Raw genomic sequence first — 12073 nt, 5'->3', positions numbered from 1 at the left:
AAGAACCAGTTACAGCCTGAAGTCAGAATTGTACGCCCATATGTATGAGGGGGAAAAAAACCCAATAACCAACCAAACAAAACCAAAAAAAGATTGTTGCTCAACATTTTTCCACTAGGACAGCACGTCATGACTTCACATGAAACGTGTCACTCATCTGTATAACTGCTTTGCTTCATGGAAGTTTTTGCCATTTCTATATGCAAAATGGTAGTTATTTAAATTCCACAAATTGATGACCTGGTACAGCTAGTAAGCAGAGCACTAGACAATTTACAGAATAATTCTATTCATCGCAAATTGAACATAACCTCTTACAGTTAAAAAACAAGTTTTACATAAGAGGCGTCACTGGTTTATAAATTACTATAATGTCTTGTTAAAAAAATTAAAACTCATCTCAAATTTATTCTGGTGAGGAAGACTACTCTGGGCCATATCCAGGAATATCTTACATTTTTGTAAGCAGAAATTAAAAATAGGCCTTTTTTTTAATTTCATGTTAAGTTGCGCCACAGTTTGGGATAAGGAGGAAAGGCAGCCTTAACTTGCATCCCAGAAATTAAAAAAGGTTTGAAAGAGCAATTCTGGTTACAACAGTGTGCAACTTCTGGCAGTGAAGAAAGCCAAACACTGACTACATAGGACAATCATTCTAAGGAGTTCTGGGAAGAGTAATGACTTAGCATCATGACCAGACATGGTATTCAACTAGTCTATTTTAAATCCTTAGTTTTCACTGAACTGGCAACAAACTCTATACAATTAATCACTCTCCTTATGTGTGTACTAACTTACATATAAAACTTAAGTACAATATTCACAAAGAATTTCAGCAATTTAAGGAAGTATTACACCAGCGTACTTTTAAGAATCCTATTTGACGCTATTTTGTAAACAAAAATAAAACAGCAACACTCTCAGTGGTCTAAATCACATACCATCACCCATCTCTATACTCTAGAGGTTTATAAACACTGTGGGAAGTGAGAACATTCAAGCAGCATTACAAGAGGGTTTATTACATTCATAGACCCTTTGTAAACAGTATGTTTCCCATGGAAAATCATCTATCAAAACAAAAATTAGGCACGCTACAAAAACACAACAATTATACCGCCCATTGGCTATAATGTTTACCTGCCTAGCACTGTGCTGTTCTCTGTTAGAAGCAGAGAGTGAGGAACTCAGTATGGGCTTTAAAACCACAAAACAGGAAGTGCAAAAAATAAAAATAAATGCAAAACAATGTGAGCAGCTCACTAAACCAATGAAAACCAATTATAGTAACAATAAACAAAAAAAACCCCACCCCACTCATCTTCTAAACACAAACAAATTACAGATACATTTACCCTTCCAAAGAGAGCAGCTCAAAAGCATTCAGAACCATGTGTTGACAGTGAAAATCCGTTACAATTTGCCAACAGATGATGATGAATTTGGAACCCCACAATATTATTACTTGTGGAGTAATTTAGGGGCCAATAGGGGAAAACTGTTTTTACGTTCAACTTTTCAGAAATGCTCTAAGGCAATTCTGTTGGAAGTTGATCTATGTCAAGTACAGACATTGCCAACAAGCATTTATTTCAGCTACAAGATCACTCAAAAAAAATCCGTTTTCATTAATGCAATTATTTTGACAGAAGAACACCAGATTTGAAAAAGCTGTATTTCAAACCTCTTAAAGCTGAACTGATACTTAATTTTCTCAGCCTACTTTCTGTCTTCCTTTTGCTATTCTTACGTAAGCTAGAGAAATACACGTAGGAAAAGTAAATCACCTCATACTCCACAGGCTTTAAACGACCACCCCCTCCTGCAGACCGCTCCTTTGCTCCCCACTTTCTGCCACTACTTTTAGGTATTTCATATTTGTCTTTCCTTTCAAGATACTGCTGGAAAAAGAGTATAGAATCTATTCATAACACAATGGGATTCATATCCTGATGATAATGACGTTCCCAGTGCTTATTCTCCTTATTGCTGATCTCATCAGTCTTTTCATACTCCTGCATTCAAACCCATTCCGTTGCCACTATTTTTTCTGGGTATTACATATTAGGTAATATCCTCTATATTCTGTGTGTACAGTGACACTTGGAAATTAATACTATTTCTACCTACCGTGTCATTTCGGCCAAAAAACGTATAGACTGCATACAAATAGTAATCGAAGAGCTGGGACATGAAGTGGATCACATCAAATGCAATTGGTCTCAGAATATTCATCATTTGCATGTATTTCCCTTAAAAATTAAATGCAGAACATCAGTTTCCTCAGCATAGGTATTACAAAGACAGTGCTGAGTTTGACAAACTCAAATCCAGCTTTATAAAGTTTATTATTTAGCCTTGAATATTGGTTAAGAAACACTTGGTAGCATTTTAGAGACTAGGAGGACACCACAAATGCCTCAAGACTTCTCAAATGTGGATGTTAGTCAGTATCAAAATGTCTAGAACCATTCTTGGCCTTCTGGTACCAAGTTAAAAATACACAACTTTCCAGATCCTCTATACATTCAGCTTCATTTAGCAAAAAAAAAAATCTCCTAAAGTAGTCTCTGGCAAATGATATATAGAGTCATTGAAGATTTTATGCACTGGTGTATGTTTATATATGCATATATAGACATTTTTCAAGCAATAGAAAACCACAGTATAAAAACAATATGCCTAAGACTGAATTTTACTCAAAAAACTCTAGGAATAACGTGTTTCACATCAGCAACATAGCATTTTCAGCTCCCCTTCCTAACAATATAAAAAATCCCAAACCAACCAAGAAAAAAAAAACTCAAGACCTTCATCTACATGTTAGCAGAGTCAAACCAAATACCTAGAATGGCCGAACATTTGCCTGTTTGAGTTTTGTTTTTTTTTTGAAGTATTATTTCCAGCAGTTATTTTGTCTTGAAATAGAGTAACTAGCAAGTATTGCCTATTGGACTAATCTATATGAAACTGATGACTAAAACCAAAAAGCTAAATAAATACGTAATGTCCTGAATGACATAGATATGAGTTTTTAGTCTATCTGTGGTCATTAGTAAAATAATTTCTCAGGGACTGTCACAATTGCGGACATGCAGCTCCCTATGACATACATTAGGAGCTAAAATGCCACTTTGAAAGAAAATGTGAAAAGCCCACTGCAATTATATAATTTTGAAAGACTTACAGTTTTTAAAGTCCTGTGAGTCTCTATGCTATGTGGCCAATCACTTCCTTCAGCTAAAAGATTTCTGCTGTGAGATTTATCACCATTATTATTATTTTCTTAAATTTAATGGGTTGTAAAGCAAGGAAAATCTAAGAATTTCTTCTCCAGAGAACATTCACAACAAAAGAAAAATTGGAGGGCATTAAAAAACTTTCAAGTTAAGAAACAGTCACCCAGTCAGTGTATAAAATGACATTATCATGAATTATTCTTGTGGATGCATAGAATGTAGATCAAATTATTCAATACAAATTTAACATAGGTTCATTCTTCCTTAAAATTTTAAGTCAACACACCATAGCTTCATAGGAAAAAAATCAGCATTATAAATTAATCTAATGGTTACTTTATGCTGGAAACAGAGAAATAATTATCTCATTTATTAACTTGAGGGGAAAACAGGTAAATTAATACTGCTCATTTCAAATTCAGATTAAGCAAAGTTTTAGCATTTCTCACTTCAGTTATACAGAGCAACTCAGTTATGTAGTTTATAAATATTAAGCTACACTCTTATTCATCTAGCCTCCATAGAAAGCACAGAATAAACAGAAACAGTCCAAATGGGTTATGAGCACTGTTATACTCACTCAGCGAGAACCACATTGAGAAAACATCCCTTCCTAAAACGTTAGCCAACCATTTCTGTTACTTGATCAGGTAATTTAAATAAAAGCTGCATCTTCATTTCACTCCAACTTCCCTTTTTAAACTTAGTTTCCTTTATGATTTGCTTTTAACTAGGATCAGGGAGCTGATCTAGCTTTACCAGAAGTCAAGTTGATAGTAGTATCTTATTTGTTTCTTTTTCGATGCAGGCATTAACCATTAGTTAGCCTTGGGGATGCTACCTGGAAGAAGTGGATGAAGTATTTGCATGCTAAGGCCAAAAGTCATAACAAAAGATGACTGCATTTTCAACTTCTGTGCTAGAGGTTTAATATGCAGCTTTATGTCTAACAGAAATATGGTGCAAATGTTCCATTTCCGATATCAAATGGGAGGTACTCCTCAAAAAAGATACAAATTAAGGTAAAAGTGAGGTAGGGTCACTGCATATTAAAAATACAAGAAATTGCAAAGAAACTAGAAGCAAAGGATGACAAGGACAAGGGCAAGGACAAAGGGGAAAAACAGACCTATTCACTCAGGAAGTTACATTAAGTGCTAGAAGTACCAAACTTTTTGCTATAATAAATTTTCCAAAGATGGTAAAAATCAGGTAATGACAAGACAAAAACTGTAGACAATCAAGACAGCTGAAAAGCAAGAATTAATAGTTTGCCTTGGTCTTCACCGCAGACAATGAAATTGACAGTGAGAAAAGTGAGGAGAAAGTGAACAGGGTGACTAAATTGGCTATTTTCAGCCACGCTAAGAATGACATGGAAAAGACCTTAAAGCAGTCAAGCTACAGGTGTAAAGGAATCAGAATATAATAAAAAATGCCCATGAAATCATCAGTCTGGTAATCGGCATAATTATCTGTATGTGCAAAAAGTAGTCACAACACAGGTTGTACCACTATGATTGAAGAACAGCAAATAAAAACATATTCAAGAACAGGGAAAACAGTCATCCAAGCAACTATTGAACACCTGCTTTAATTTCTAGGATGAAGGACTGCTCAAGAGCAGGTCTAAGGAGATCACATTGCTCAGCAGCTGGTCTTGTCTTGACCACCTCACGGCAGAGATAACCTAAACTCCCCAAGGATTACTAGGATGCATTCCAATTACTGCAGTTATCAGTATGGAAGTGCACTTTCCTTTGCAGTAAAAATAGTTGTTCTGGGTGTAAGAATTTCAGTAATGAAAGGGCAACGCACACCCCCAATCTTTAAGTTCTTTCATAACTTTTCACAACGTAGAAAGGAAATGTTTCATGTCCACTGTTTTTACCCATTCAATATTTCAGACAAATAATCCACCATTATTGGCTGAAAACAATAAACGCATGCAGATTGATTTTCAAAGCAGAAATAACTCACAAGATATAACCAAATTTGTGTATTTAATAAAAAACATTTTGGTTTAGTGCTTCATTCCTGTTTAACATTTTCAAAGAGCGGAAATAGAGTCCAATTAGTTATATTTTCAAAAGCTTTAAAATTCATGTAACAGATTTGCTATAATCCATAGGTTTGCTTTAAAATAAAACTATATAAAAAAACTACAGTTGTTCTACATACCAACAAGCCTTATTACATTCAGTGTAGTGTTTGTTAGGATAGGTGCATTCACTTTATTAAGGTTATAATCTGATCTCTTTCTGCTCCTCAGAGTTTCTCGAGAAATGCTTTAAAGAAAACAGAAAACAAAACGCACCAAATGTGACTGATTATTAAATTCAAGGACATACAAATACAATAAATAGAAAAGAAATTTTTCTTTCACATGACAATATGTCTCCCAGTGCAGTAATTTATTTTTGCAGAAGCATAACTTGGGTTAGGATTCTAACATTTAAAGAGAGAAATCTGGTCTAAATTACATAAAATTGTGCTAGACAAAGGAGTTTGTGTTGTAATCTAAGGCTTGAGTTCTGCAGGCCTCCATCTGGCCTCAGCAATCATTTTAATCACTCTGACTCAAATTTGTAGTTTATGAACTAAAGAAAATGAAAATGTAAGCAACAACAAAACAGGGGAGACTAGTAAGCTACAGCTGAAAATTACTATCCGGAAATACAAACAATTTTGAGCCAGATGAAACTAGAAAGACATTACATTTTTCAAAAGCTGTCATCTTGCAAGAAGCTGGACTCGATGACTCCTACAGATCCCTTTCAATTCGCAACAGTCTATGATTCTTTGAGAGAAACCATCTGCCAGCGGCCCCACCTCAAAATGGCATTCTTCTAAAACATTCAGAATGATTCAATTTCACAGCACAAAGCTATGGGCAGTGACTGTGGCTTGTTCCAGTTACGTCATTTTTATCATTATCTCCATAACCTCTTTGAAATGAGGTAAGTTTACATGACATATCTTATGAAATGAAGCTAACAACATTTTATCCCAAAGAGTTATTTCATTAAAAAAAAAAAAAATTCCTCTGCTTTGAACCAAGTGATGGCTTTCTCGTTCTCCTGCATTCCTCTACATACAAATAATGTTAGACTGCTTCACAAAATCTGAATGATCATCTAAGCAGTACAGTGCCCTAGACAGAAATTTGTATTTCAGATTCATTCAAAGGCTACAGTTGGCTTTTTTTGCATGCAAATATAAGTATAAAATATCTCTATATATACTTATAAAAATGTAATATGTATACTCATGTATACCTACGTGTGTATACATATTCTTAAAGAAAAAGTAAATTTAAAATTCCAAATTACTGTCTTCAAGCTATACAAGAATTCAATTTTTTCTTTTTTAATCTATAAAAAAGTTTACTGCTTCAAGTTATTTGCCTATTAACTACTTTGGAGACAACAGAAATTATACGTATGCACAACAACAGCTGTAGAAGAACCTTTAGAACCTTTATTTAATATCTAAAATCTTGCTAATCATTTTTCCACTACCTGCTTCACAGAGCCTTTATCCTCCTTCAAAATCTTGCCTTCCAAAGTTTCTTCCTGCAATAACGATGGGTAGTTGCACATTCCTCCCCCTCCCAGAGTTCTAAGGGCTGAGACTTTCTAACTGCACAGGTAGCATGATCACTTGATTATTATTTCACTGCTACAGATTATAGATTAAACAGAAAATAAATTAATGAAACTACTAACATGAAAAGCATGCAAATGAAATCAAGGACTCACACAGTACACTCACCTTTTCACAGGGGCATCTCCTGTCTGTTCATCCACATAATCTCTTTTCAACTCTTCAGGAACATCACTGTCACTATCATACTCTTGATATGCACTTTTTTCTTGTTCATCCGATTCATACTATTAAAAAAAAACAAAAAAAAAAGAAAAGAAAAAATAATATATTGACTGTCATTAGTTTCCTTATAATAGTGTCACTAATTTAATGTATCACTTTGGTCACTTCTTGGCCTTCTTGATCAGGATACAAATTACTTTGATGGCTGAAAGGCTGCTGACAGTGTTCATTAAAAATGCAGCAGGCAAATAATTCAAAGCCATTTGTAAGCATATTTCAAAACAAACTTCTATTTTCAGATGTTGATTAAGAATAAATATTTGCATCATCCTATTTCTCCTAGCTACTGATCATTTTTTTCGGTTTCTCGTTGCTGCATCAAGCACCTACATATCTCAGCTTTTATTTGCTAAGAAATAAAGCCTTGTAATAAAGCTTCAAAATGTATCCACATGGTGGCAATAAGTTGGCACCACGCAATCCTTAATTATTAATGCAAGAAGGACTAAACCATTGATTCACAAAAATACTTACATTGTACACATTTATTTAAAAAGAAACATCACCAAAAAAACAACCTGCAGTTGTTTATAAGCTTGATTTTAGTATACTTCAAAAAAACATTTCTAATAGAGTGTCTTTCTACCACTTAACCTGCTATAGACCAGGGTGATTTTGACTAATCTCTGCTCCTCAGAGTTTCTCGAGAAATGCTTTAAAGAAAACAGAAAACAAAATACACCAAATGTGATTATTAAATTGGCGTTAAATCCAGCTGGAGGACAGTTACAAGTGGGGCTCCCCAGGGCTCAGTGCTGGGTTCAGCCCTGTTCAATGTCTTAATCAATGACCTGGATGAAGGCATTGAGTGCACCCTTAGCAAGTTTGCGGACGATACTAAGGTGAGTGGAAGTGTGGATCTGATGGAGGGTAAGGAGGCTCTGCAAAGGGATCTGAACAGGCTGGACCACAAGAAGGATGTTGAGGCTCTGGAGCGAGTCCAGAGAAGAACAACAAAGCTGGTGAGGGGGCTGGAGAACAGGCCTTATGAGGAACAGCTGAGAGAGCTGGGGTTGTTTAGCCTGGAGAAGAGGAGGCTGAGGGGAGACCTCATTGCTCTCTACAACTACCTAAAAGGGGGTTGTGGAGAGGAGGGAGCTGGCCTCGTCTCCCAAGTGACAGGGGACAGGAAAAGAGGGAATGGCCTCAAGCTCCGCCAGGGGAGATTTAGGCTGGACATTAGGAAAAAAAATTCTTCACAGAAAGGGTCATTGGGCACTGGAACAGGCTACCCAGGGAGGTGGTTGAGTCACCTTCCCTGGAGGTGTTTAAGGCACGGGTGGACGAGGTGCTGAGGGGCATGGTTGAGTGATTGATAGGAATGGTTGGACTCGATGATCCGGTGAGTCTTTTCCAATCCGGTGATTCTATGATTCTACAACTAAGCACAAGCATGCCAAGAAAACCATAAGCAGCAAATGCTACTACAAAAATATAAGTATTTCTCATGGCTTCTATTACCATGTAATTTTTTTCTCACTAATTTTTCTGCATACTTTTCTATCTATATTAACAGCAAGAAGAGTAACTTTGTATATATCTGTACTTTCTACACATGGAAACTTTGCACTGTACATAGAACAAACAAAAACCACTGAGCAAGCAAGGAACACAATTCTGCAACCCAAACTCATAGAAGAAAACAAGAACCAGTCATGCACTGCAATTCCTGGCCCCAGCCCCAAGCTATGGAGGCTTTCAAAGCCCAGCTCTACGAAAGCAGTATATTACAAAAGTGAGAAGTCCACAGCACAAATTCAAAGCAAAACCAGCTCAGTTTGAAAAAAGAACTTAGTATGAGAAATAGACTAAGAAGAAACGTTTTTATCATTAGTATTCACAGGCAAAATTTCTGCCTCATGAAGATTTCAGACAAAGGAAAGCTATAATGAAAGCAGCTCAGTTTATTTAAAAAATGAGCAGAGTTCAGACTTGATTAAGGACAAAAAGACTCATAGTTTAACTAACTTGGCTGGAACACGAGCATGGAGAACTGCCACCACTTATTATGCATTAACACATAATAAACGACGTGCCGATGGAACAAAAATCTAGTGACAATAAAACCATAAATTGACTACAATTCATATTAATATATGAATCTGACAGCTGACATATCAACTGTCTTAACGACATGGATTAAAAGAATTATAAGTAATTTTCTTTTTACATGGAAAAATACTCTATTAAGTCCCCTGAATCTAATGCTATTAATGAGCTACAGAAGTTATGTAATGGGATAAAAATATCTGCATTTAAAAATAAACAGTAAGTAACTCACAACTATTAAATAGTGACCTTAACCTGAAGAGTCTTCATAAATCCATTTTGAATGGGCACAGCCTGCAGTAAAATTTTTAAGTGCTAGAAGGAATTCAGGTATTTTGTAGCAATAAATCAGTTCACAAGTGTTTAGGCAACAGCCCAAACAAACCCACAGTACAGTGGTAAGATTCATCAAAGCTGCAGTGTGTTACAAAACTGTAAGTTAACTATATCACAACAACAAAATTTTAGGGAGCTACAGAAAAGGGATATATAGCACCTCACTGAAGCTCAAGGTACAGAGCTGAGGTGACTGGACCCAGAGGCCCATTTTCAGCCATCCAGAAGTGCAAAAACTAAACAGTTAGAAAGACTATAAAATATTCAAAAGAAATCTTGACAGTTCTTGCCTACAGATCATTTGACAAGTAAATGAATCACTTCTACGTTTGTCAAAATATTTGGAAACATATCTGCATTCTCTGGAAACAAAGTTTTGTGTCCTCCATCTAAAATATTTTCCAGTGCTAAAATGTGCCTTCACCTTAACAGGTCAGTCAAGAAACCGAAATGTAAAACCTTTGTAGAAATTTTAGTCCACGTTATCTAAGCAAGTTCTTTCTGCTTCTATGTGAAGGATAACCAAATAGGCGTAACATTTTTTTTAAAAAAAAGAAGAGTTATTTCTATGTGTCAGCACTGTGGAACAGCCAGCAACTGAGAGAGGAGATGAAAAATGTGAAAAAGGAACATAGGATGGTCACCTGGAAAATATACTCAGTAAGGTCACATGAAACTAGATTCTAAAGGCATCCAGGTTAGATATTCTGTACAACTACTGACAAGTTAATTAGCCCATTCTGTGCTTCAATTGTCTGTGTAAATGCGTGTAATACTTCCCTGGCTCACAAAGATTTATGAAAGGATTTTATCTTTCCAGTGACTGAGTTAGCAGCCAGATACAGTGACGAAAACCAAGTAAGTGGCTTCTTAGCATCGTTGAACACCTTCATCTGCACCGTCAGTATGATTCCTCAGATTGACTTAACATCTTTTGATATTAAACACAATTAATTACCATTCTCCAATGCATTATACTCAAATTATCATATGGAATAAACTCATTAATACGCAGCATTGCTAGAAATACGTCAAACAAAAGAAATATTCATGACAACTGATTCCCACAAGGAAGCAAGAAAAATCAAAAGCATCATTCTCCATAATCAATTTTAAATTACATTAAGCAATCTGAAACTTAAGTTTACTTAGGAAAAAAAAAGGTTAGTACTTCACTGTTCCTAAGTTCTTTCCAAATATCACTACCTTTAAGGTTAATAAAACCTATTTTACAATAGGAGTGACTAAGTCTAATCCACATTTCACATGAAAAAATGTGTAATAAATCATATCATTAGTATTTAATTCTTTTCCACACAGAACATTCTGTCCATCTGTTGTAAAAGGAAAGCGAAAATTCATTATAACTCTTCAGCAGGCACAAAATCAGATTTTATCAATTTAAATATTAAAGTTTCACTAATAAAGAACACTAAATGGGTACACAGCTTTGGAAAAGTGGACAATGCAGTCAGCGTTGCAAGTCCTTGACAACATGCAAGACTACCAAACAGGACACTGTCCAAAATTAAAGACAGAGAAACCACAATATTGACTTTGCTATATATGTAACAGGTCAGCTTGCTGGTAATTCATGGGAACTCGACTCCCTCTAGTCTATTTCACCAAACCCACAGCCTGCCACTGCTGAACCGCAAGGGCAGCCGCTTTCAGTCCCACCAGAGAACATATATGGCATCCTGACTGTGATTTACAAGAACCTCATCTCCGCCATAGTGCCTGTCGCTATAGCAGCACCTACACGCAAAGCATGAGGTGATCCTGTACTAACACACTAATGCTTACTGTCTTAAGTAGCTTCAGGTCTGGTGGGGATCGGGCCTCACACACCTTTAAAAAATGGACAGCAGTGAACAAACAGTATAAGAATAGCAACCTTTACAAACAGAAATATTTTCCAGTGGCTAGAGACAAATGCAGAATAAAAAAGACACTTTTATCCAGGACGATTAGACGGTAAAATTCGTATTACCCCAAAATACAAAAGGTTAACTTAATTTTCTAGTCCTTTTTCTTCAGAAAAGTCTTTTAGAAAGCAAAACTATTTACAAACATACACAGAAGTCTGAAATTAACTCCTCAGCAGAGGGAGCTTTCATTCTGAAAGCCTCAAAAGTATCATCATTAATCCTTATTCCACTAAGCATCGTTTTGGCATATATCTACCAAATACTGTACTACCATATATACTACCCATATTCCCCAAAAGCTTTGTTTCACAATGTGTTTCAACATACTGTTATAGAATTCTGTAGTTCTCAGTGTGCCCTGCAGTGCATTCTTTGCTTAACACACTCATTCAGAGTCTACATACAAGTGTAACAGTGATGACCATGCAACTCTTCCCAGTTTACCAATATGAAAAGACAGGATATATGTTCTGCTGTATTACTTGACAGGAAAAGAACCACCACCAGGAAAGGGGCTCTCCAGCAGCGTCCTTTAAGCACAATACAACAATATTTAATGCCAATCAATTGTATTTTCTCTTCAAATGACACAATAGTAAAGAGACTACAGCATTGTTCAGTGAAGAA

At 35.8% G+C, this 12073-nt stretch overlaps 1 protein-coding gene across 2 annotated transcripts in view; it reads right to left on the bottom strand.

Moving 5' to 3' along the window:
- The window catches only part of VPS50 (VPS50 subunit of EARP/GARPII complex), a 94971-nt gene that overhangs the window by 20179 nt on the left and 62719 nt on the right, over nt 1-12073 (bottom strand). The window contains exons 19-22 of one of the 2 annotated variants that reach the window (XM_069859637.1): nt 7014-7132; nt 5421-5527; nt 2131-2252; nt 1141-1197 (exon numbers count right to left, since the gene is read on the bottom strand). In XM_069859637.1, the coding sequence (XP_069715738.1) occupies nt 1141-1197; nt 2131-2252; nt 5421-5527; nt 7014-7132 (405 nt within the window). The remainder of the gene's footprint in view (nt 1-1140; nt 1198-2130; nt 2253-5420; nt 5528-7013; nt 7133-12073) is intronic. The other variant, XM_069859638.1, reaches the window with a different exon arrangement.

This window comes from Phaenicophaeus curvirostris, chromosome 6 (assembly GCF_032191515.1).
Source record: "Phaenicophaeus curvirostris isolate KB17595 chromosome 6, BPBGC_Pcur_1.0, whole genome shotgun sequence".
Classification (NCBI taxonomy): Eukaryota; Metazoa; Chordata; class Aves; order Cuculiformes; family Cuculidae; genus Phaenicophaeus; species Phaenicophaeus curvirostris.
This window is presented reverse-complemented; position numbering and strand designations above follow the sequence as displayed.